Genomic DNA, 27897 nt, shown 5'->3' on the forward strand with positions numbered 1-27897 from the left:
TGCAGTGCTGTTGCAACCAGCAACACTACACCTACGTACCCTCCTGACCACTGTACTAAATACAGATAAATCTACGCTAACTTGAAGCTATCCTAACTGATGCAATACTATGCGTGGTAGCTCGTACCAAGGGTATGGTGAGCTGGAACCTGCTTACGTCACGGAGAACCGCTTACGTCACGCAGTACCACAAACATCCAATAGGAAAATTCAACTGCAGTAGCCACCGTTCAAACTGACGAGGGCAGCACTCAGACATTTTTATACCATATATTGTAGAATTAAAACACTTTATACTCAAATGTCAAAAAAGTTACTCGAATCAATGAACAACACTAATAAAGCCCCATTCTTACAGATCATTAACTAAAAAAAAGTTGGTTTAGTGTTTAGTTACCCTTTAATATTGATCAAGCAACAAAAGAAAAAGAGAAAAGCATTCACTGCTCGTTAATAGCTTTAAAAAGGATTAATTACATTTAATTCATACAAATAAATATGTCTGCTTGAAGGAATAAAGAATGATGTATGCAAGTAGTTATAAAGATTGCATAAATCATTCATTGAAAATAACACTGTGTTCTACTTTAGGAAAAGTGGTTTTATTTAATTTTAAGATATTTAAGTCACAGTATAGTTAAATCTGTATCTGTATTGCATGTTCAAACTTTAAAATCATTCATATTAACAGGTTAATAGATGTTTTCTCCGAGAGAAATTTTAAATGAATGCATTACAATTTAACTAAACCCATTATATTTTAGTCGACTAAAATATTATTGTATTTCGTCGACTAAAACTAAAACAATTGAGATGTCTAAAATATGACTAAAACTAAATGGCATTTTAGTCAAAAGACTATGACTAAAACTAAATCAAAATTTGCTGTCAAAATTAACACTGTTTTCATTCACCTCCATTCTCCCCACCACCACCAGAATTGTCCCTTCCCATACCTCCCAGGGGGTCGGCTGCGCCCCTGCCCTCGGATTGCGAGTTACAGACTACGCCAAAGAACTTTATATCACAATACTTGCTTGCTGGGCTGTTAATAAATGTATGCTTTGTTACGTGATTTTGCCTCTCGAGTCTTTCTGGTTGAACTGGCTGTAGCATTGTTTTTTTAGAGAAACAAGTCTGTGAACTTATGTTTTTTTTTTTATATATAATTGCAAACACATGATGATATTTTTATACTTTAGTACAGTCAAAAAAATTCATACAGCAGCTTTAAAGGCTCTTAGTGTCTTGTATTCCAGGGGATGGTCAGAGGTATTTAAACCAACTAGCATAATGAGACCCCTTTAGATACTTTGGGTTTCAGTTCTTTATTTTTTTTATTACAATTTTACACAACATCCATATCTCATGAGCCAGCATTCAGTCTAAAAATGGTGTAAATTTGTGGGTTTAAGTGTTGCAGTCTTTTGCACCAGTCACATTGAGCACAGAAACTCCCCTGCATTCAATAGATGTGTCATGGTTAGTTAGTTAGTATAGTTATAGTTAGTTTTCTTGATGAGCACTGAAAAATAAGTTAACAATAACAGAGTACACAATAAGCAATGAATGAGTGTGCAAATGATAACATTTATCAATAATATCAATGAAACATTCATGCATTGCCTTTCCTTGTTTGATATGACCCTAAAACATTATTACTGTATTAGTTTATCTACATATTTTTGTGTTATGGTTTCCATCCTCTTTGAACAAATGACAAACATAAGCACAGAATGAACAAAGACTGATTGTAATATCTCGTCCTGTAGTGCTGCTGGGAGATCGTCAAGAGTACGTCACGTCACTAAGTGTTTAAGAGATCTTGCATAAAGGAAGACATTCTCATGAACTTCTGCTTTTCTTTGACTGCGCTGCTCTGAGGTAAGGCTTGTCTCTTGTGAACTGACATTTTTAAAACTATAAATCACAAGAAATATATTGTAAACATTGAGTTCATAATAAGACAACACTTATTTATTTCATAAAGATATTAATCATGGAAGAGTCTGCAGTGATTAAATCTTTAAATCTCTTTAGTTAAACACTGTAATAACACACAAGCTAAAGGTACAATTCATTGATTACAGTTGTGGACAGTAAAAACAATTGGTTGTGTGTTTTTTTTGGCACACAAGTATATTTAGGTTATTTCCTGTTTGTGTCAGAGCTCCAGTGATGTCTGTGTTCCAGATCATGTCCTTCATCATCATCATCATCACCATCATCAGCTCTGTGTTTCTACACACTCACTCAGGTTGGTCCATATTACAGTCAGTTTATCACATTTACCAGCTAAAGCTCTACTGATACAAGAGGAAAAATAGTGTGCAAGCATGTAATTGGCAAAGAACAAGAAAATGTATCGAGCAAAGACCCTTATCATGATTACTTTTTATGGTGCTGTTTTCTCCTTTTTGGAGCTCGACTTTCCTATGTGTCAGTGTTTGTTGTATGCAAGAGCAGTATGAAAAAAATCTTTAAAACCTTTATTTTAAGGCTTAGACCTCTCTAAGGTTTAAATTATAATGCACTAATGTGTTTGTATGTTTCAGCTGATAATAATATCTACTCTGCAGAGATGCCTGAGACAGTAACAGCTCTGACAGGCTCTTGTGTGCAGATTCCTTGTACATTCAACATCTCCAATTTTGAGGACAAACGTATCAAGACAAAATCTATGAATGGGATCTGGCTAAAAAATACATCAAAGTTTGCTTATGACGACAGTTTAATAGCTTTTAATAGCAGCAAAAACATCATAAGAGGATTTAGTGACATACAGATGACTGGAAATATCAGTGAGAGGAACTGCACAACTGTCTTCTATAACATCATGATGAATCATTCAGATCTTTACTACTTCAGACTGGAAATGGAGCCAAATGTGTTCAGAGCAACGTTTAACCCTGATAGAGATGATTCAAGAAAGACTGTGAGGATCACTGTCAAAGGTAAACGTCATCTCTATTGTCTTTAACATACAGGTTCTTATGCTTTCCTTCACTTGTAAGTCACTTGTTAAATTAAATAAATGAATACATTTAAATGTAAATATTATTTACAAACATCACTAGAACAGCTTCTTAATGATGAGCTACAATCATTTATTTCTGTAGATTTCCCACAACCTCCTGAACTGAAACCCACTGATCTGAAAGAAGTGATGGAGAACACAACAGTCAGTCTGAGCTGCTCTGCTGAAGCCCCCTGCCCCAAACAACCTCCTACAATATCCTGGTCCAACATCCCTGAATCTGCCCACATTACAACACAGTTAAAGGAGAAACCTGATAAAACCCAGTCAGTGTTTTCACACATGACCTTCAAAGCTTCATACATGGATCACAGAAAGAACATCTCCTGCAATGTTACATATCCAAGAAAAACATCTAAAGACTCATCTGTGGAGACCACCGTGATGCTACAAGTCCGGTGTAAGAGAGACTGCTTACTTCCTTTAACATAGCCCTGTGCGTGCTTAAATTCACAAAGTGCTGCTTAAACAGTATTTGGTGTTTAGCTTCCTAGAAATGTCTAATGCACAGGTGTTTTACTGCTTTTCCTATTTATGTGCTTGTGTCAAAGTTTCTCCAAAAGAAACTCGCATCACCGTCGATCCATCTGCTTCAGTCTCTGTTGGCACTAATGTGACTTTGACCTGCAAAAGCAAAGCCAGTCCATCAAGAGAAATGAACTACACCTGGTACAAACGTGGACAGGAGATTCCAATAGCCCAGGGAAAGCAGATTACCTTCACTGGAACTCATAATAACACAGGATGGTATTCCTGCACTGCACAGAATAAACTTGGAAAACAGTCATCAGCAGAGATCCAGCTCACAGTTGAAGGTGAGTTTACACAGTCTACATGTAAAGAACAAGGTCATTTACAGATTAAAGGCAATGAAGATTTTATTGAAATACAACATTCTGGTGGAATTAAAAGTGTTTCACATCCTATAGGACAAGATGGACACTTTATGCCTCTGATTGCTGGTTGTGTGGGAGGAATTGTGGCAGTTCTCATGCTCTCTGCTCTTGTGTTTTGTGCAAGGTAAATTAAGTAACACTTTCAGGTACTTAATCATCGTTGATGTCATTTTGAAAGAGCCAGTTTTAAGATGTGCTCAGCATTGTGCTTGTGTTAGTTTAAGCCTCATTCACTGTTATGAGAGTTGCTAGTGTTTGACTTCATACAGTGATCAGATCAGCTATTAAAGCACTTCTGTTTAAGCAGCACTTTGTGCATTTAAGCAGATGGATCGACGGTGATGCCAGTTTCTTTTGGAGAAACACAAGCACATAAATAGGAAAAGCAGTAAAACACCTGTGCATTAGACATTTCTAGGAAGCTAAACACCAAATACTGTTTAAGCAGCACTTTGTGCATTTAAGTACACACAGGGCTATGTTAAAGGAAGAAAGCAGTCTCTCTTACACAGGACTTGTAGCATCACGGTGGTCTCCACAGTTGAGTCTTCAGATGTTTTTCTTGGATATGTAGCAGTGCAGGAGATGTTCTTTCTGTGATCCATGTATGAAGCTTTGAAGGTCATGTGTGAAAACACTGACTGGGTTTTATCAGGTTTCTCCTGTAACTGTGTTGTATTGTGGGCAGATTCAGGGATGTTGGACCATGATATTGTAGGAGGTTGTTTGGGGCAGGGGGCTTCAGCAGAGCAGCTCAGACTGACTGTTGTGTTCTCCATCACTATCAGATCAGTGGGTTTCAGTTCAGGAGGTTGTGGTGAATCTACAGAAATAAATGATTGTAGCTCATCATTAAGAAGCGGTTCTTAGTGATGTTTGTTAATTATTTAAATAATATTTACATTTAAATGTATTCATTTATCAAAATGATTGAGCAGTTTTCAGTTTAATTATTAATTTCCTCTCACAGGACCAGGATAAAGACACACAGGGGAGACATTGTTGGAGACAAAGATTCCTTGCATCAGGTTTTTGAACTTCCTCAAACACCAGTCAGTTCACACCACTGCACAAACAACCACACAACCATTTTAATAGATCATTGTCATTGCTATAAAGCAGATGCTCTCAATTCTGGCCCTGCACATTCTGTATGCCTCTCTTAATAATATCTTTCTACATATCTAATAGAACTAAATTCTATTTATTTTCAAATTAAATCGCATAGTTCAGTCATGAAACTCTAGATGGTGCAGGCTGATAGGTCCTTTACATGCAATAGCAAACACATAATTTACTACAGTAGCACAAACTGATTGGCCTTGAGCTTGCTAGCTTGCTCAACATTTAAATAGTCTGGTTACACCTTATTTTGCAAGGTGAAAGTAAGGCAAGGCAAGTTTATTTATAATCACAATTCATACACAATGGCAATTCAAAGTGCTTTACATAGGAGAAATTAAAATAATTAAAAGAAATAAGAATAATTAAAACAGTTTAGAAAAATAAAATAAAATAAAATACAGTACAGTACAAACAGTCGGACGAACAGCGGCACAGTGCTCATTCAGTAAATGCATAGCTAAACAGAAGTGTTTTGAGTCTGGATTTGAATGTGACCACTGTAGGAGCACATCTGATCTCTTCTGGAAGCTGGTTCCAGCTGCGGCTGGCATAATAGCTAAAAATTCTCTGCTCAGAATCCTAGCGGCAGCGTGAGCTGCAACTGTCAAGTCAAGTCAAGTTTATTTGTATAGCGCTTTACACAATACAGATTGTATTTAAAGCAGCTTCACAGTATTAAATTAAAATAGTACAACAAAGTTTGTTTCAAGAGGAATTTATTGATTGATAAAATTAAATTAAATATCCCCAAAATATTAACTGTCTTATGGTCTTTTTGGGAAGGCCAGTGAGGAGTCCATTACAATAATCCACCCTGCTGGTGATGAAAGCATGCACAAGTTTCTCTAAGTCTTGTCTGGAAACAAAGCATCTAATTCTTGCAATATTTTTTAGATGATAATATCCTGATTTAGTTATTGCTTTGACATGACTACTGAAACTAATGTCTGAGCAAGTAGCAAGTAAGTAGCAAGTAAGCTATTTCCTGTGAATGTGCAAGACTTCTAATTCATAAATAGCTTGAAGAATAACAAAGTGCAGTAAACGGTAAATGTTTTATTCATATATAGCATGTCTATGTATCTATTAGCAGTAGCAAGTCCATACTCTACAGCAGCGTGCTTAGCAGTTCTAGTCAGTTAAAACCAAATACATGAACATAGTCATAACCATTAACTATTCCTAGAGTTGTCATGTTTGAAATGCTGGTATATATACACCAAATGTTTTTGTTTTAATTTTTAGGCACAGGACGAAACTATTGACAGGAATTCCACATATGATGATGTCCACACCGTAACCACCCAGGACAACAAGATCTCTGATGATTATAGTGTGTGTGAGTTCATTACTCAGTCCGACCACAATAGAGGAAAAGACCAAACTGAAGAAGACAATCATGAAAGAGGTTCAGATGTAGTATATGCTCAGGTCCACATGATATGCAAAAAAACAAAAGCCAGTGTTGTGCCAGAGGACATTTATGCTCAGGTGAAAAAATAAAAAATAAATTCATCTCACAGCAAAAAAATACATTTTTATTTCTTTATGCTTATATATGCTAGGCTATATGTCTTCTCATGTGAACAAATATATTCCTTTTTTAGCTTTATATTTTCTGAAAAATAAAAGTATATCATTAAAAACAATGAGTGACTGCATTTCTCTCTATTTTCATGGGGTGGGGGTGGGGTGTTCTGTTGTTGCATTTCTTTAAATAAATTATACTTCCTAGTAGAGATGTGCTATATAGGCCTATTTTAGAAAGGCTTTGTTTTTTTAACTGTTAACGTCCTATTAGTTAAATCAGTCAGTTAATTATAGTTAATTCATAGTCAAAGAAGATACAAAATTTATGCATAACGGCCTACTTGTACAATTGGTTAACATAGGCTACTTCTGTGGTTTAAGACTGCTAGCTAAAAATAAATGGACAGGAAAATCCTCTTTACTGGAGAAATCATACAGATGTAAGCTATGTGGTAAGTTAGAACAGAGAGAGTAAGTTTTCACTATACTTTAGACTTTAGTCATGATTAAAAATGTGTTCTTCAGTACGTTTATGTGAGGCTGCCTGACCTGTAGATGTTGCAAGCTAGCTAAAGTCGAAGCATGTAGCAGTAGCACGTCGTTACTCTAAAAGTGCATGAAAAGTGCATTTTACAAAAAAATTTACAAAGGCTTAGCCCCCTATATTTCCCCAGAAAAAAAAACGTCCTGTTTGATGACATTACACTGGGGTGTTTTGCAATGTCACGTCATGAAACATGTTAAAAGGCTGTTGGCACAAAGAGGACAGTTTTAGGCACTTCTAAGGGAAACTACTTTTCTGAGGTAAGAATTTTTACAGATTTTAATATTTTACCTTTCTTTCGCACACAATACATTTTTATGTCTTATGTGGGCTATAACTTGATCACCAACATGTTCATTATTTCACAGTTAAACTGTGAAATAATGAACATGTTGGTGATCAAGTTATCTGTGATCAAGTTACATATTATCTGTAAATAGCAGAAACAGTGAGATCTGAGTTGCTATTGTATAGTGGTGAGAGTTTGCAGTAGCTGACTGTGAGTTCCTGTGAGTTTTACTGAATCAAGTAACTGTTACAGGAATTCATCTAAAAAAAAAATGTGTTTGTGACAATGAGGAAATAATTTGGTATACTTTTTTTTTTTTTTTTTTGTATTTATGAAGTTAAGTGAATAAAATAATTTATGTTTGTCTGTAGCTCAAATGTATCACTTTTGCTCATGTAACCAAATGGAGTCAGATCAAATATATAGTAATAAATTGTAATTTTGATGTTACGACATAAAGCATTTTTTAATCTTATTCAACATGAATATTTACAGTGGATGAATAAAAGAAGTTAACAATCAATATAACAGAATACATGTATCTGTGTGAGTCTAGCAGTGAAAATATAGCAACTCATTGTTCTCATCAATCTAACAAATATAGTAGAGCAGTGAACACTCAAAAAAATATTTAACCCCAAAAGTTAAAACTTATGTATTTCAATTACATGTCAATTTTCCATCCAATTTAATCACATAAATCCAACGTAAAAGTTACAATTTTATTTAAGCTTAAACATCATGTTCAGTTGACGTGAATTAATTAAATAATTATGTAAAATGATGAACTGTGATTTAAGATTGTATATTAAATACACTTTACTCATTTTAAATAAATTGTTGTTACTTGCTTTCTTACATTTCCTTAATTCTATTGAAAAACGGTCAAAAACATGTTACATTTTCAAAGATTTATTGTGTGCAATTGCTCCATATGTCAAAAGAAACATCCAGTCTGACAAAAGAAACTATAAAATCCAAGCAGGACATAATACAGCACTTTAAAAATTTATGCAACAGTTTTATGCATCCTTCCAAACTGTAGGGGAGACCGGGGACATGTTGCAACAGGGGATGGTTGCAACATGTCATTTTTCTCCAATCAGAAACAAGCTAGAGTGATGTCACTCATACTGCACATGCAGTAGACCCTCCCCCCACTAAGAAGACAGTAGACATATTCAATATCTGCTGCTGCATTTATTGAACAAAACTTGTTTTGGAGGTATGAAAGTACATTTTTTCATGAGATATATTTTTGTCATACTGTCCTGAAATTTTGTATGAATTAATCAAAACTTTCTTCTTTTGAATTATTGTTTTGTTGACTTCTAAGTGACATGGTTAGCATGTGTCAAAGTCAGTGTGTCTAGCAGGCACATGATGTTCTGTCATGGCTGATAGGGTTGGGGACGGTTGCAACATGTTATAAATTGCATGTTTAATAAAAGTTTGTTGCATTGCAAATTGTTAAATTCTTCCTGTCTGACACTGAAATATGGAGAGATTGAATAGCATCTGTAACACCTGCACACTGAAACTATGTAGGCCTATGTTCTACACATAAACTAACAAAACTCAATAACTGTTATTTGATAAATATGACTAAATAAATAAATAATAGGCTACAATAATATTATTGAAATAAATAATACTATAATATTATAGTAGGCCTAAAACAGTTAATATTTTCAGAATTCTATGCTCATTGAGACAAAAAGCTTAAGTTAATTAATGAAATTTAAGGTATTTTTAACATGTTGCAACCGTCCCTGGGTTGGGGTCAGTTGCAACATCTGACTTCTTCCATTCAAATAAATACTGTGAACGATATGTCATATATAATCATCTTTAAATGGTATGGGTAATTAGCAGACAGATGCAAGTTTAATATATACAAATTTGGTTGGTCTAGTCCAAATAGTCTCTGAGTAACTGAGAGAAATGCAAAAAGTGTTGCAACTGTCCCCGGTCTCCCCTACTTTATATGCTTATTACTCATGTTACACTTTTTAGTTTTAAACGTGTGTCAAGTAACAGGGATCCAAATTTAAACATCAGACATTCTTTTCACATTTTCAAGGTACACATTTTGATATCACTGCATAGTTCAGTAATTTGTGCTTTCTGATCAGGATTTTAAAACACGAACACAATTGGTACCCATCTTCCTAAATATTTGTAGAACAAATAAACAATCAGGAAACTTTGATAAGAAAAATAATAATAATTGTAAACACGAATGTAATTGGTACCCATCTTCCTAAAACATTCTTTCAACATATAACAAGTTTTCACATTTCAAAATTTAGGCAAGAACTAAGTGTCCTACTCACTGCCTCAGCTGCCTGGTCAAGCTATCCGTGGAGTATGCTGCATAGCTAAAGAAGATCTCCACCAAGAATGTCCAATCTTAGTTTTGGTGCTGGATTAAGTTAGCATTCCACTGTTGCTGACAGTGGCCAAGAACTGTTCTTGACTATAACAATCTCGGCTCTGCTGCAAAACAAGTCATCAGATAAGTTCCTGGACTGAGTCAATTATAGCACAAGGGCTAACATCTCTCGTGTCAAGAATATCAGAGCTACAACAGCACTAATGGTGCATTACTGTAGGTGCAGTTTCTTGCATGCTGGAGTTAGTGTCATCAGTCCGTCGAAAAATTCCTTTCAGGGCATCCCTGTCTTAAAAGTTTTTAAAGTTTCCCTTCAGTTGTTGGAAACATCTAGGCAAGAAGTGAATGTCCTATTCACTGAAACATTGTGCCTGAACCTTTGGGGAAAGCTTGCTGCCATCCAAATTCATCAGTACCTTTTGAAAGAATTCAAACGTGAATTTGAGACTCTGAGGGTAGCTTAAAGGGATAGTTCACTTTGAAATTAAATTTTGGTATGTTTTAGCTTACCTCAAGGGCATCCAAGATGTAGGTGTCTTTTTTTTCCGCAGTAGTTTCAGTTTTTATCTTTTTAGGTCGAACCGTTCTTGTCTGTCATTTAATGCAGGTCTATGGTCACTATCTCAGAGAGCATGCACAGAGTCCAAATTAAAACAATTCCCCATCGTCCAAATGAAACAATTCCCCATCGTAAGTACACATTGATGGCCTAATACACGAAACGAACGGTTTGTGTGAGAAAACGAACAGTATTTATATAGTTTTTAACTCTTGAACACAGCCACGTCCAAGTGATCTGAGGGCGCACGCGCATCCTGCTGTGTGACGTGTGTGCAGACTGGTGCATAGATATATACACTAGATGTCACCTTGGCTACTGCAGTTCATTGGAAAGAAACCGTAGCCAAGGCGACATCTAGTGTATATTTCTATGCCGCTGCACACCCTATATCACTACTCCAACATCCTCTGGCTCGTCCTCAGCACCAGCACCTTCTTTACGGATCACAAAAGCCTCAGAGTGGTCTCAGAAATTCCTCTCTCAGCTTCTTCAGGATTGCAGTCCTAAGCCAAAACAAAAGCCAAAACAATCAAATAATAATTAACACCTTGTTCAGTTTCACTGAAATATTGGTAACATACATGCTGGCAATGGGATTAGGTCATTACAAAAAGTACATATACAAACCTCAATTTCTTTGACGAGTGTTGTAATGTCCTCATTGAAGTACACACAGACTTTTTATGACACAGTCTCGTTTGATGTGTATGTCATCACACTGAAAATTATGACAATATAAAAAACACTTATTATAGTATTTTATATATATATATATTAGGGCTGGGGGAATTAACGCGTTAATCTTTGCGATTAATTTGAAATGTTTAACGCGTTAAAAAAAAATAACGCAATTGACGCAGCACTTTTTTTTTTGCCTCGTTTTAATGATTTCCTGTTGCGTCTGCTATTAAAAAGGCCGAAATATGCCGTCCCGCCCCTCCATGTTCGGCGGTCAGGTTTCATTCTCGGGCAGCTTTCATGAGCGGGTCTTTTCCGCTCGGTATGTGCGTCGCGCTCTGTGCTCCGCGCGCACGCGCGCGTGAGTGTGTGTGTGTTATGGCAAGCCAAGAGGCTCAGAAATGCGCCATAAATTAATCGCGTTTAAAGCCAAACGCCGTCAAATACGGCGTTTTAAACCGTATTGGACGCCGCAAAATACGCCGTTGTAATTACAAACGCCGTAAAAGACGCGCGAAATACGTCAATGACGCCGTATTTGACGGCGTTTTAGTGTGCATGGAAAGCGCCGCTTTTTACGCCGTTCATCTCGCCATTTGACGCCGTAAAAAACGCCGTTTTGGTTGCACAGAGCGCGCGCTATTTTACGGCGTTTTGCTTATAATATAATGAGACACGCCCACTGATTTCCACAGCCAGTAAGTTTGAACTGTTATCTCCCAATCAATGATGAACTGAGTCAGACCAGACGAATTCAGCACGGATCATTTGTGGTAATCCAATTCGTATGCTCCCAAGGAATTATTCATTTTATATATTAAAATAATCCAAGCTAAATAATAAACTGAAATTAAAGAAAATATTAAAGAACATTCAAATCAATAAAGCAAAATTAATAGGATTTTCACATTTTAAAAGGGTGTCACACAGGGCTTAATTTGAGCCGGAACACGCCAGAACATGTGAGCATGGGTGACACATGACTTGCCCGCTTGTTGTGCTATTTGAGATTGCTGTTAGCCTCGATCGTTTCACTCAGGGAAAAAATGTCAAAAAGACAACAAAGTTTGCTTAACTTTTTCAAATAGTCTACGCTGGCCAGTCAGATCCCAAAAAAGCAAAAATCGTTTCCGCTGATCAAGAATGTGGAGACCATGGTGGACACAGCTGTAGTATCGACATAATATCTTGTTATTTCGACATAATAAGGGGACATTCTAATCTGCAATAAGCCACATTAAGCGTTCTTATAATGGTTTTCTATGGGGGGGAAATACTTAACGTGTAATTGCGTTCTGGGCTCATCTGATTTGTTTTGTACATAGCATAGCCCACTTTGTTATGATTTTAGTATCATAATGATTAATAAATGCACGCACAATTATCCGTGAACTTGATTTGAACAAATGCCTTTCAACTTGTGTGTGCAAAATTCAGAATTAAATGAATGTGCAGCAATTTGTACAAATAGAGAGTCTAGGCCTACTATAGCCTACTGTTGTAGCCATTAAATAAGCGCATTTAGTTTCATATTTGTTAAAATATTATAATGTTATTTTTTTTTCCATTTATGTTGATTTATGAAAAGTGAACAGCACTAGTAAGATAGGATGTGCAATATGAGACATGCAGTGGGCCAGACATGATTTTGACCACTTCATTAAGTTTTGTTTTGTAGAAATCCTTTCTTTAAAGTGAATTTCGTTTTGTATAAATTGTATCTTAATTTTAATCAATTTTTCATCAACCAATTGTCTGGATTTAATGAATAAGCAAATATAATGGACAATATAATCATGGAGGCGCCCGCGCTGTCACTTGCATTGCACGTGAACTGGAGCGCATCTCATCCTAACTTAACGAAACTCAGTGTATGCCTCACACAGACATGAGAAATACATCAAATACACAAAGCTTGAAATGTCTTTAAACGAAATAATAAAAAAAATAATAAAAAAAGGAAAAGGCTACTCTCTGATTATGTAATCCATTATGTGCATTTCTCTCAGGCGCGTTCACTACGAATATGGCGATCATCAACTTCATCTTTGCAGCAGACAGTCAGAAACACTAGTTTATTAATAAAAATCAATGCACGCGTCACCGGATTTACAAATGCACATCTTGCTTGTTGCACGCACACATATTATGTCGAAATAACGAGATATTATGTTGATATAACATTATTATTAATAATAGCCTACATCTTTTAGAATATTTGATTGTGCTGAATGCTGAATGTTGCGCTTGTTCAATTTAATAAAACTTGAATTGTGATCATTAAAATAATTGAATATTAATGGCCAAGTTTTGCGCTGCTTCCCCTGTCAATGATCTAGCACCCCCTCAGCACATGCGTTAAAAATTCTCTGGCGCCGCCCCTGCAGTAGGCAGTGTAATTTTTTTTTTTTTTTTTTTTCGTTACCTCCAACCCCCGTTTTGAGTCGCCGGATACGCCCGAAATGAATCCAGTTTGTTGATAAAAAAATTATAATTCTCATGTCCGTTTAGTTTAAGTTTTTCAACTAATAGTTATATTTTCCTTTATTTCAGGTTTATTTCGATTAGCATTTAAATGTTTTTAATAGTTTTAGTTTTACTTAACTAACCCTGCCTGGGCAAAACATCGACAGAACTGTCCATTTTCCAACTCTTTCAAGCCACGAATTTTTACAAATATTCACGAATTATTTAATGCCGGTCTGGGACACAATATTAGGCCAATCACACTCATCCAGGGCCGGGTTTCCCGATAACGATGTATCTTAGCTCTTCAGAGCGCTCTCTACGTGCAAGGTTACGAACGCTCGCAGCAATTCCACGAGCGTTTCCCAAAAATGCACTTAACATGAACGCGCGAGAACGCGTTTTACGTGCTACTTAAGAGTCGCTGTCCATTCGCGAAGTGCTGAAATATAACCGTATATGGAATCGTATTCTGAACGTTTAGCCTTAATTATTAGATTTAACCTAATAATCATCATCTGTGGATTAGCAATCAAGACAAGTCTAAAGTCTACATTCAGGCGGAGATAGCCTACTGACAAAATTTATGAAAAAAAAAAAGAAAAAAAAAGATACCTTTCAAAAAAGATGAAATTAATGTAGGCCTAATTTTACAGGAGATAGAGCGAAACAAAGATGTTATTTTTAACAGATTTAAAGGACACCATACAAATAAGGAAAAACAAAACATCTGGGTAGACATTGCAAACTAACTGCAACCCGGGGTGTTCAAAGATCAGGGAAGGTGGTCTGCAAGAAATGCCCAATACATGGCTGGTTTTCGTGCACGTCAGCAAGTCATTGACAGATTTTTTTTTTTTTTTTTTTATCCATATTTTGCCCAGTCTTTGAAGCATATTTCCCACATTACTTCGTTATTTTATGATTTTTTTGTTTTTGTTCATTCATTTAATTTAGATGTGTATTTTTTCTTCCCTTTTTTATTATTTAATTTATACATTCATTTAAACAAAAAACAAGTAGGCTACAATAAAGTGTACAATAAAAAAGTACAATCAAAACCTTATATTTGTACTCACTTTGCAGTGTAATCTATTAAATCTAGATAAAAGTGTAATCTGCCGGTTGTCCTGCAGGTGACCTCATAACTCTGTCTTCTTACGATGCACTTGGGGATTTACGATTACTTCAGAGCACTCGTAGATCTACGATGATTTTTAAGTGCTACTTAAGTTACGATGCTTTTGGGAAACAGACCGTAATATTAAGATCAGTCGTACGATCGTTTTTACGATCAACTTAGGCTTACGATGCTTTTGGGAAACGCAGCCCTGGGTTGATCGTAAAAACGATCGTACGACTGATCTTAATATTACGGTCTGTTTCCCAAAAGCATCGTAGCTTAAGTAGCACTTGAAAATCTTCGTAGATCTACGAGTGCTCTGGAGTAATCGTACATCACCAAGTTCATCGTAAGAAGACAGATTTATGAGGACACCTGCAGGACAACCGACAGATTACACCTTTAACTTTATTCAAATGCAATGTGATTATAATATAAGGTTTGATTGTACTTTATTGTACACTTTATTACTCTTTTTTTGTTGTTGGTTAAATTAATGTATAAATTAAATAATTAAAAAGGTCAGAAAACAAAACAAAAAATAGAAATAATTTAATCTAATAATTTTAATCAAAATTAAATGAATGAACAAAAAATAAATAAAATAAATCCTTTTAATCTGTTAAAAATTACATCTTTGTTTCACTCTATCTCGTCTAAAAGGACATTAATTTCATCTTTTTGAAAGGAATCTTTATTTTTTATTTTATTTTTTAGCTATTTTGTCAGTGCCTCCGCCTGTAGGTGCTTTATATAGACTTGTCTTGATTGCTAATCCACAACAGATGACAATTATTAGGTTAAACGTTCCATATAAGGTTATGTTTCAGCACGTCACGAATGGACAGCGACTCTTAAAGGAACACTCCACCGTTTTTTGAAATAGGGCTTATTCACCTTCTTTCCTACATTTAGATAGGTGGGCAAATGCATTTTTGTCTCAGTGCATGCATTGTTTTAGTTTGACAGGGTCGGCGCTAGCTTAGCTTAGCATAATGAATGGAATCCTTTGTTGCCAGCTAGCATGTCCTGAGTAAAAGTGATATAAAAAATTTAAAAAACCCACCTAATTACTTCTTGTGGCCTGCGTATTCACAACGAGTACAAATAGCGATGCAGATTAACACTAGGCGATTTCCTATGCAGATTTTGACTTGGGACTATATTAGGGGGAAGCACAGGCGAAGCACTGCTACTTGGGCGCAGAGATATCACGCCCAAGTAGCAGTGCTTCGCCTGTGCTTCCCCCTAATATAGTCCTTAATATATAAGTCAATATCTGCCTAGGAAATCGCCTAGTGTTAATCTGCATCACTATTTGTACTTGTTGTGAATACGCAGGCCACAAGAAGTAATTAGGTGGGTTTTTAAAAAATTTTATATCACTTTTACTCAGGACATGCTAGCTGGCAACAAAGGATTCCATTCATTGTGCTAAGCTAAGCTAGCGCCGACCCTGTCAAACTAAAACAATGCATGCACTGAGACAAAAATGCATTTGCCCACCTATCTAAATGTAGGAAAGAAAGTGAATAAGCCCTATTTCAAAAAACGGTGGAGTGTTCCTTTAAGTAGCACGTAGAGCGCATTCTCGCGCGTTCATGTTAAGTGCATTTTTGGGAAACGCTCGTGGAATTGCTGCGAGCGTTCGTAACCTTGCACGTAGAAAGCGCTCTTAAGAGCTAAGATACATCGTTATCGGGAAACCCGGCCCTGGCCAATTAACCTACAGCTATTGTTGCAAGCATAATTTACATTTCTTTTAATAATGACTCAAATGTGGGAAAGAAATAACTAGGCTATGTTATTTTTATTTATTTATTTATTGTCATTTGCTGAGTTTGCTCCCCTTGCACCTTATGTTTTATCTTTTAAAATGACGGAAATTATTTCAAAATTCGTATTTTAAAAACGGCTTTACTCACTGAACTTCTATACCCACAAACAGTTGACTTTTTCCCCCAAGTCGTTTATTTCACTATGAACTGGACGATCGAAAGGGCAAAATATTTGAATCTTCATTTTACAAAAATATATTGGATATAACGAAATGTAATAATGCTAAGTATTTAATGAATATATAATCAATGTAATATGAATAAAACACGAATTTAATTAGCCTACAAAAATCGGAACACTATTTAATTCTGAAAGGAGAAGCTTATACAGACATACCAAACCTGCCACATTTTTTAGAAATAGCAAAAAATACATTCGTCTTATTTTTTTCAAATAGGCCTATTTAAAACACACAAATTCATAGGGCATTCTATGGGTTATAATATTTTGTGTTATTCAGCACTTAGATGGAAATGTGCCGAGTTAAGCCAATACGACCTGGATTCTTTTCCTTGTTTAATAACTCCTCATATATGAGCATAAGAATTGGATTAAATGATCCGTGCTGAATTCGTCTGGTCTGACTCAGTTCATCATTGATTGGGAGATAACAGTTCAAAACTTACTGGCTGTGGAAATCAGTGGGCGTGTCTCATTATACTATAAGCAAAACGCCGTAAAATAGCGCGCGCTCTGTGTAACCAAAACGGCGTTTTTTACGGCGTCACATGGCGAGATGAACGGCGTAAAAAGCGGCGCTTTCCATATACACTAAAACGCCGTCATTTACGTATTTCGCGCGTCTTTTACGGCGTTTGTAATTAAAACGGCGTATTTTACGGAGTCCAATACGGTTTAAAACGCCGTATTTGACGGCGTTTGGCTTTAAACGCGATTAATCTATGGCGTATTTCTGAGCCTCTTGGCTTATATGTGCGCGGAGAGTTTGTGTGTGTGTGTGCTCGCGTCTCAGATGAGTATGTGCGCGGAGAGTTCCGTGCGTCTCGTGTGTGTGTGTAGAGTTTGCATGTGTGTGTGTGTGTGTGTGTGTGTGTGTGTGTGTGCGTGAGCGACTTTAGATGTGACGTTGTGCATTTCATATAGTTGGAGCATTCAGCAGTATACATGTATGTGTGAACTGGCATGAAGTTGGTTTGACGTTGGACGTTCGATATTCGCATATTTAGGGACCGTCTCAAAATTACATGCGACATTGGTATAAACGTTTCTAACTTCAATAGCATTTGAAGACAGTGACTTACAGTCATAAAACCAACTGTACATTGTTCATCTAGGTGTCAGGTATGATGCACACCTTTTAGATTTTTGATATTTATGACAATAAACTGCTAAATCATATGCAAATATTGTTATGTATTTCACTACTGTATGGGATCATACACAAAATATGACAATATTTAAAGCTCAATAGCATTTGAAGACAATGACTTACAGTCATAAAACCAACTGTACATTGTTCATCTAGGTGTCATGTATGATGCACACCTTTTAGATTTTTGTTATTTATGACAATAAACTGCTAAATCATATACAAATATTGTTATGTATTTCACTACTGTATGGGATCATACACAAAATATGACAATATTTAAAGCTCAATAGCATTTGAAGACAATGACTTACAGTCATAAAACCAACTGTACATTGTTCATCTAGGTGTCAGGTATGATGCACACCTTTTAGATTTTTGATATTTATGACAATAAACTGCTAAATCATATACAAATATTGTTATGTATTTCACTACTGTATGGGATCATACACAAAATATGACAATATTTAAAGCTCAATAGCATTTGAAGACAATGACTTACAGTCATAAAACTAACTGTACATTGTTCATCTAGGTGTCAGGTATGATGCACACCTTTTAGATTTTTCATATTTATGACAATAAACTGCTAAATCATATACAAATATTGTTATGTATTTCACTACTGTATGGGGTCATACACAAAATATGACAATATTTAAAGCTCAATAGCATTTGAAGACAATGACTTACAGTCATAAAACTAACTGTACATTGTTCATCAAGGTGTCAGGTATGATGCACACCGTTTAGATTTTTGATATTTATGACAATAAACTGCTAAATCATATGCAAATATTGTTATGTATTTCACTACTGTATGGGATCATACACAAAATATGACAATATTTAAAGCTCAATAGAATTTGAAGACAATGACTTACAGTCATAAAACTAACTGTACATTGTTCATCTAGGTGTCAGGTATGATGCACACCTTTTATATTTTTGATATTTATGACAATAAACTGCTAAATCATATGCAAATATTGTTATGTATTTCACTACTGTATGGGATCATACACAAAATATGACAATATTTAAAGCTCAATAGCATTTGAAGACAATGACTTACAGTCATAAAACTAACTGTACATTGTTCATCTAGGTGTCAGGTATGATGCACACCTTTTAGATTTTTGATATTTATGACAATAAACTGCTAAATCATATAAAATTTTGCTATGTATTTCACTACTGTATGGGATCATACACAAAATATGACAATATTTAAAGCTCAATAGCATTTGAAGACAATGACTTACAGTCATAAAACTAACTGTACATTGTTCATCTAGGTGTCAGGTATGATGCACACCTTTTAGATTTTTGATATTTATGACAATAAACTGCTAAATCATATGCAAATATTGTTATGTATTTCACTACTGTATGGGATCATACACAAAATATGACAATATTTAAAGCTCAATAGCATTTGAAGACAATGACTTACAGTCATAAAACCAACTGTACATTGTTCATCTAGGTCTCAGGTATGATGCACACCTTTTATATTTTTGATATTTATGACAATAAACTGCTAAATCATATGCAAATATTGTTATGTATTTCACTACTGTATGGGGTCATACACAAAATATGACAATATTTAAAGCTCAATAGAATTTGAAGACAATGACTTACAGTCATAAAACCAACTGTACATTGTTCATCAAGGTCTCAGGTATGATGCACACCTTTTATATTTTTGATATTTATGACAATAAACTGCTAAATCATATGCAAATATTGTTATGTATTTCACTACTGTATGGGGTCATACACAAAATATGACAATATTTAAAGCTCAATAGAATTTGAAGACAATGACTTACAGTCATAAAACTAACTGTACATTGTTCATCAAGGTCTCAGGTATGATGCACACCTTTTATATTTTTGATATTTATGACAATAAACTGCTAAATCATATGCAAATATTGTTATGTATTTCACTACTGTATGGGATCATACACAAAATATGACAATATTTAAAGCTCAATAGCATTTGAAGACAATGACTTACAGTCATAAAACCAACTGTACATTGTTCATCAAGGTGTCAGGTATGATGCACACCGTTTAGATTTTTGATATTTATGACAATAAACTGCTAAATCATATGCAAATATTGTTATGTATTTCACTACTGTATGGGATCATACACAAAATATGACAATATTTAAAGCTCAATAGCATTTGAAGACAATGACTTACAGTCATAAAACTAACTGTACATTGTTCATCAAGGTCTCAGGTATGATGCACACCTTTTATATTTTTGATATTTATGACAATAAACTGCTAAATCATATGCAAATATTGTTATGTATTTCACTACTGTATGGGATCATACACAAAATATGACAATATTTAAAGCTCAATAGCATTTGAAGACAATGACTTACAGTCATAAAACTAACTGTACATTGTTCATCAAGGTCTCAGGTATGATGCACACCTTTTATATTTTTGATATTTATGACAATAAACTGCTAAATCATATGAAAATATTGTTATGTATTTCACTACTGTATGGGATCATACACAAAATATGACAATATTTAAAGCTCAATAGCATTTGAAGACAATGACTTACAGTCATAAAACCAACTGTACATTGTTCATCAAGGTGTCAGGTATGATGCACACCTTTTAGATTTTTGATATTTATGACAATAAACTGCTAAATCATATGCAAATATTGTTATGTATTTCACTACTGTATGGGATCATACACAAAATATGACAATATTTAAAGCTCAATAGCATTTGAAGACAATGACTTACAGTCATAAAACCAACTGTACATTGTTCATCTAGGTGTCAGGTATGATGCACACCGTTTAGATTTTTGATATTTATGACAATAAACTGCTAAATCATATGCAAATATTGTTATGTATTTCACTACTGTAAGTCATTGTCTTCAAATGCTATTGAGCTTTAAATATTGTCATATTTTGTGTATGATCCCATACAGTAGTGAAATACATAACAATATTTGCATATGATTTAGCAGTTTATTGTCATAAATATCAAAAATCTAAAAGGTGTGCATCATACCTGACACCTAGATGAACAATGTACAGTTGGTTTTATGACTGTAAGTCATTGTCTTCAAATGCTATTGAGCTTTAAATATTGTCATATTTTGTGTATGATCCCATACAGTAGTGAAATACATAACAATATTTGCATATGATTTAGCAGTTTATTGTCATAAATATCAAAAATCTAAACGGTGTGCATCATACCTGAGACCTTGATGAACAATGTACAGTTAGTTTTATGACTGTAAGTCATTGTCTTCAAATGCTATTGAGCTTTAAATATTGTCATATTTTGTGTATGATCCCATACAGTAGTGAAATACATAACAATATTTGTATATGATTTAGCAGTTTATTGTCATAAATATGAAAAATCTAAAAGGTGTGCATCATACCTGACACCTAGATGAACAATGTACAGTTGGTTTTATGACTGTAAGTCATTGTCTTCAAATGCTATTGAGCTTTAAATATTGTCATATTTTGTGTATGACCCCATACAGTAGTGAAATACATAACAATATTTGTATATGATTTAGCAGTTTATTGTCATAAATATGAAAAATCTAAAGGTGTGCATCATACCTGACACCTAGATGAACAATGTACAGTTAGTTTTATGACTGTAAGTCATTGTCTTCAAATGCTATTGAGCTTTAAATATTGTCATATTTTGTGTATGATCCCATACAGTAGTGAAATACATAACAATATTTGCATATGATTTAGCAGTTTATTGTCATAAATATCAAAAATCTAAAAGGTGTGCATCATACCTGACACCTAGATGAACAATGTACAGTTGGTTTTATGACTGTAAGTCATTGTCTTCAAATGCTATTGAGCTTTAAATATTGTCATATTTTGTGTATGATCCCATACAGTAGTGAAATACATAACAATATTTGTATATGATTTAGCAGTTTATTGTCATAAATATGAAAAATCTAAAAGGTGTGCATCATACCTGACACCTAGATGAACAATGTACAGTTGGTTTTATGACTGTAAGTCATTGTCTTCAAATGCTATTGAGCTTTAAATATTGTCATATTTTGTGTATGATCCCATACAGTAGTGAAATACATAACAATATTTGCATATGATTTAGCAGTTTATTGTCATAAATATCAAAAATCTAAAAGGTGTGCATCATACCTGACACCTAGATGAACAATGTACAGTTGGTTTTATGACTGTAAGTCACTGTCTTCAAATGCTATTGAAGTTAGAAACGTTTATACCAATGTCGCATGTAATTTTGAGACGGTCCCTAAATATGCGAATATCGAACGTCCAACGTCAAACCAACTTCATGCCAGTTATGTGTGACTACTTATGTGTATGCAACCGTTTTATGTGTGCGTGAATGAAGTTCGATTTAGGCCCTAGACGCCTCATATATCTATTCGTTCTGGTGAAATCACAACATATAATGCACACAAAGTGTCCCTGCTTGATATACAACCACTGATGAGCATAATCGGTTTAATAAAAACAAAAAAACAAAACAAAAAACAAAAAAACCTACGAATGCGGATTAGAACCCAAAACCTCTGACACTCTTGACTAAAGTTCAAGTTCAGCTGCAGTGTTCCTCTTCGGGTAAGTCTAGTATTTTAATGCCAACTGCAAATCTTGCATATCAAGTATGAAGTATATCAAGTATATTTATATGAGGCTATACTATGTGTGTTAAATATTTCTGCTCAGTGTCAGATATTTCTCTGTTTTGTAAAAGTCTAATATATATATATATATATAAATAATATGAGAAGACAACATTTTGATCTTAACTTAAGTGTTTTCGGCTACATCAGCACAATTTTTAATTTTATCAGAAATCAGAAAATCTTTTTCAGAAAACACACACAGGTATTATTATTTTTTTGTTGATAAAGTGTGTGCGGTTTCGTTTTCTTAAGTACCGGTTTAAGAACTGTTTAAGCACTGGAACCATTTGAAAAATACCGAGTAGGTACTGGTATCGGATAAAACCCAACCAATACCCAACCCTACTCTCGAGTCTTTCTGGTTGAACTGGCTGTAGCATTGTTTTTTTAGAGAAACAAGTCTGTGAACTTATCATGTTTTGTTTGTTTTTTCTAAATAATTGCAAACACATGATGATATTTTTATACTTTAGTACAGTCAAAAAAATTCATACAGCAGCTTTTAAAGGCTCTTAGTGTCTTGTATTCCAGGGGATGGTCAGAGGTATTTAAACCAACTAGCATAATGAGACACCTTTAGATACTTTGGGTTTCAGTTCTTTATTTTTTTTATTACAATTTTACACCACATCCATATCTCATGAGCCAGCATTCAGTCTAAAAATGGTGTAAATTTGTGGGTTTAAGTGTTGCAGTCTTTTGCACCAGTCACATTGACCACAGAAGCTCCCCTGCATTCAATAGATGTGTCATGGTTGGTTAGTATAGTTATAGTTAGTTTTCTTGATGAGCACTGAAAAATAAGTTAACAATAACAGAGTACACAATAAGCAATGAATGAGTGTGCAAATGATAACATTTATCAATAATATCAAACAAACATTCATGCATTGCCTTTCCTTGTTTGATATGACCCTAAAACATTATTACTGTATTAGTTTATCTGCATATTTTTGTGTTATGGTTTCCATCATCTTTGAACAAATGACAAACATAAGCACAGAATGAACAAAGGCTGATTGTAATATCTCGTCCTGTAGTGCTGCTGGGAGATCGTCAAGAGGACGTCACGTCGAGATCTTGTATAAAGGAAGACATTCTCATGAACTTCTGCTTTTCTTTGACTGCACTGCTCTGAGGTAAGGCTTGTCTCTTGTGAACTGACATTTTTAAAACTATAAATCACAAGAAATATATTGTAAACATTGAGTTCATAATAAGACAACACTTATTTATTTCATAAAGATATTAATCATGGAAGAGTCTGCTGTGATTAAATCTTTAAATCTCTTTAGTTAAACACTGTAATAACACACAAGCTGAAGGTACAATTAATTGATTACAGTTGTGGTAAATCAATTGGTTGTGTGTGTTTTTTTTTTTTTTTGGCACACAAGTATATTTAGGTTATTTCCTGTTTGTGTCAGAGCTCCAGTGATGTCTGTGTTCCAGATCATGTCCTTCATCATCATCATCATCATCAGCTCTGTGTTTCTACACACTCACTCAGGTTGGTCCATAATACAGTCAGTTTATCACATTTACCAGCTAAACCTCTATTGATACAAGAGGACAAATAGTGTGCAAGCATGTAATTGGCAAAGAACAAGAAAATGTATCGAGCAAAGACCCTTATCATAATTACTTTTTATGGTACTGTTTTCTCCTTTTTGGAGCTCGACTTTTCTATGTGTCAGTGTTTGTTGTATGCAAGAGCAGTATGAAAAAAATCTTTAAAACCTTTATTTTAAGGTTTAGACCTCTCTAAGGTTTAAATTATAATGCACTAATGTGTTTGTATGTTTCAGCTGATAATAATATCTACTCTGCAGAGATGCCTGAGACAGTAACAGCTCTGACAGGCTCTTGTGTGCAGATTCCTTGTACATTCAACATCTCCAATTTTGAGGACAAACGTATCAAGACAAAATCTATGAATGGGATCTGGCTAAAAAATATATCACAGTTTGCTAATGACAACAGTTTCATAGCTTTTAATAGCAGCAAAAACATCATACGAGGATTTAGTGACATAAAGATGACTGGAAATTTCAGTGAGAGGAACTGCACAACTGTCTTCTATAACATCATGATGAATCATTCAGATCTTTACTACTTCAGACTGGAAATGGAGCCAAATGTGTTCAGAGCAACGTTTAACCCCGATAGAGATGATTCAAGAAAGACTGTGAGGATCACTGTCAAAGGTAAACGTCATCTCTATTGTCTTTAACATACAGGTTCTTATGCTTTCCTTCACTTGTAAGTCACTTGATAAACTTAATAAATAAATACATTTAAATGTAAATATTATTCACATAATTAACTTACATCACTAAGAACAGCTGCTTAATGATGAGCTACAATCATTTATGTCTGTAGATTCACCACAACCTCCTGAACTTAAACCCACTGATCTGATAGTGATGGAGAACACAACAGTCAGTCTGAGCTGCTCTGCTGAAGCCCCCTGCCCCAAACAACTTCCTACAATATCCTGGTCCAACATCCCTGAATCTGCCCACATTACAACACAGTTACAGGAGAAACCTGATAAAACCCAGTCAGTGTTTTCACACATGACCTTCAAAGCTTCATACATGGATCACAGAAAGAACATCTCCTGCAATGTTACATATCCAAGAAAAACATCTGAAGACTCAACTGTGGAGACCACTGTGATGCTACAAGTCCTGTGTAAGAGATTAGACTGCTTACTTCCTTTAACATACCCTGTGCGTACTTAAATGCACAAAGTGTTGCTTAAACAGTATTTGGTGTTTAGCTTCCTAGAAATGTCTAATGCACAGGTGTTTTAATGCTTTTCCTATTTATATGCTTGTGTTTCTGTCAAAGTTTCTCCAAAAGAAACTCGCATCACCGTCGATCCATCTGCTTCAGTCTCTGTTGGCACTAATGTGACTTTGACCTGCAAAAGCAAAGCTAGTCCATCAAGAGAGATGAACTACACCTGGTACAAACATGGACAGGAGATTCCAATAGCCCAGGGAAAGCAGATTACCTTCACTGGAACTCATAATAATGCAGGATGGTATTCCTGCACTGCACAGAATGAACTTGGAAAACAGTCATCAGCAGAGATCCAGCTCACAGTTGAAGGTGAGTTTATACAGTCTCATGTAAAGAACAAGGTCATTTACAGATTAAAGGCAATGAAGATTATATTGAAATACAACATTCTGGTGGAATTACAATTGTTTCACATCCTATAGGACAAGATGGACACTTTATGCCTCTGATTGCTGGTTGTGTGGGAGGAATTGTGGCAATTCTCATGCTCTCTGCTCTTGGGTTTTGTGCAAGGTAAATTAAGTAACACTTTCAGTTACTTAATCATCGTTGATGTCATTTTGAAAGAGCCAGTTTTAAGATATACTCAATATTGTGCTTGTGTTAGTTTAAGCCTCATTCACTGTTATGAGAGTTGCTAGTGTTTGACTTCATACAGTGATCAGATCAGCTATTAAAGCACTTCTGTTTAAGCAGCACTTTGTGCATTTAAGCAGATGGATTGACGGTGATGCGAGTTTCTTTTGGAGAAACACAAGCACATAAATAGGAAAAGCATTAAAAACCCTGTGCATTAGACATTTCTAGGAAGCTAAACACCGAAGTGCATTTAAGCACGCACAGGGTATGTTAAAGGAAGTAAGCAGTCTAATCACTTACACCAGATTTGTAGCGTCACGGTGGTCTCCACAGTTGAGTCTTCAGATGTTTTTCTTGGATATGTAACATTGCAGGAGATGTTCTTTCTGTGATCCATGTATGAAGCTTTGAAGGTCATGTTTGAAAACACTGACTGGGTTTTATCAGGTTTCTCCTGTAACTGTGTTGTAATGTGGGCAGATTCAGGGATGTTGGACCAGGATATTGTAGGAGGTTGTTTGGGGCAGGGGGCTTCAGCAGAGCAGCTCAGACTGACTGTTGTGTTCTCCATCACTATCAGATCAGTGGGTTTCAGTTCAGGAGGTTGTGGTGAATCTACAGAAATAAATGATTGTAGCTCATCATTAAGAAGCTGTTCTTAGTGATGTTTGTTAATGATTTAAATAATATTTACATTTAAATGTATTCATTTATTAAAATGATTGAGTTTAATTCAGTTGAATTATTAATTTCCTCTCACAGGACCAGGATAAAGACACACAGGGGAGACATTGTTGGAGACAAAGATTCCTTGCATCAGGTTTTTGAACTTCCTCAAACACCAGTCAGTTCACACCACTGCACAAACAACCACAGAACCATTTTAATAGATCATTGTCATAAAGCAGATGCTCTCAATTGTGGCCCTGCACATTCTGCCTCTCTTAATAATATATTTCTAATGCACATCTAATAGAACTAAATTCAATTTATTTTCAAATTAAATCGCATAGTTCAGTCACGAAACTCTAGATGGTGCAGGCTGATAGGTCCTATACATGCAATTTCTAGCAAACACATAATTTACTACAGTAGCACAAACTGATTGGCCTTGAGCTTGCTAGCTTGCTCAACATTTAAATAGTCTGGTTACACCTTATTTTGCAAGGTGGAAGTAAGCTATTACCTGTGAATGTGCAAGACTTCTAATTCATAAATAGCTAGAAGAATAACAAAGTGCAGTAAACGGTAAATGTTTTATTCATATATAGCATGTCTATGTATCTATTAGCAGTAGCAAGTCCATACTCTACAGCAGCAGCAGCGTGCTTAGCAGTTCTAGTCAGTTAAAACCAAATACATGAACATAGTCATAACCATTAACTATTCCTAGAGTTGTCATGTTTGAAATGCTGGTATATTATACACCAAATGTTTTTGTTTTAATTTTTAGGCACAGGACGAAACTATTGACAGGAATTCCATATACGATGATGTCCACACCGTAACCACCCAGGACAACAAGATCTCTGATGATTATAGTGTGTGTGAGTTCATGACTCAGTCCGACCACAATAGAGGAAAAGACCAAACTGAAGAAGACAACCATGAAAGAGGTTCAGATGTAGTATATGCTCAGGTCCACATGATACACAAAAAACCAAAAGCCATTAGTGTTGTGCCAGAGAACATTTATGCTCAGGTGAAAAAATAATTTTTTACATCTCATAGCAAAAAAAGGACAGTTTTATTTCTTTATGCTTATATATGCTAGGCTATATGTCTTCTCATGTGAACAAATATACTCCTATTTTAGCTTTATATTTTCTGATGAATAAAAGTATATAATTAAAAACAATGAGTGACTGCATTTCTCTCTATTTTCATGGGGTGGGGGTGGGGTGTTCTGTTGTTGCATTTCTTTAAATAAATTATACTTCCTAGTAGAGATGTGCTATATA

At 35.1% G+C, this 27897-nt stretch overlaps 2 protein-coding genes across 2 annotated transcripts in view; both read left to right on the plus strand.

The window, feature by feature from the left end:
• LOC309509902 (sialic acid-binding Ig-like lectin 13) overlaps nt 1-6707 on the plus strand; it is an 88620-nt gene extending 81913 nt beyond the window's left edge. Inside the window, exons 2-8 of the mRNA XM_082184891.1 lie at nt 2169-2257; nt 2556-2954; nt 3120-3437; nt 3589-3852; nt 3967-4057; nt 4904-4985; nt 6304-6707. Coding sequence (XP_082041017.1) covers nt 2179-2257; nt 2556-2954; nt 3120-3437; nt 3589-3852; nt 3967-4057; nt 4904-4985; nt 6304-6561 — 1491 coding nt within the window. The 5' untranslated portion in view covers nt 2169-2178 and the 3' untranslated portion in view covers nt 6562-6707. The remainder of the gene's footprint in view (nt 1-2168; nt 2258-2555; nt 2955-3119; nt 3438-3588; nt 3853-3966; nt 4058-4903; nt 4986-6303) is intronic.
• Nucleotides 1848-27794, plus strand: LOC309509903 (B-cell receptor CD22-like). Its single transcript, XM_082184892.1, has 8 exons — nt 1848-1884; nt 23974-24056; nt 24355-24753; nt 24929-25243; nt 25403-25666; nt 25780-25870; nt 26699-26780; nt 27390-27794. The coding sequence occupies exons 2-8, from the start codon at nt 23984-23986 to the stop codon at nt 27648-27650; spliced, it is 1485 nt and encodes a 494-aa protein (XP_082041018.1). The 5' UTR covers nt 1848-1884; nt 23974-23983; the 3' UTR covers nt 27651-27794.
• The last annotated feature ends 103 nt before the right edge of the window (nt 27795-27897 follow it).

Source organism: Leuciscus leuciscus, assembly GCF_965113295.1.
Source record: "Leuciscus leuciscus genome assembly, chromosome: 11".
Classification (NCBI taxonomy): domain Eukaryota; kingdom Metazoa; phylum Chordata; class Actinopteri; order Cypriniformes; family Leuciscidae; genus Leuciscus; species Leuciscus leuciscus.

Coding starts and splice junctions, on each gene's coding strand:
- LOC309509903 (XM_082184892.1), top strand. CDS start 23,984: ATGTCTGTGTTCCAGATCATGTCCTTCATCATCATCATCATCATCAGC. Junction 24,754..24,928: donor TGTGAGGATCACTGTCAAAG/GTAAACGTCATC, acceptor TTATGTCTGTAG/ATTCACCACAACCTCCTGAA. Junction 25,667..25,779: donor GATCCAGCTCACAGTTGAAG/GTGAGTTTATAC, acceptor CACATCCTATAG/GACAAGATGGACACTTTATG.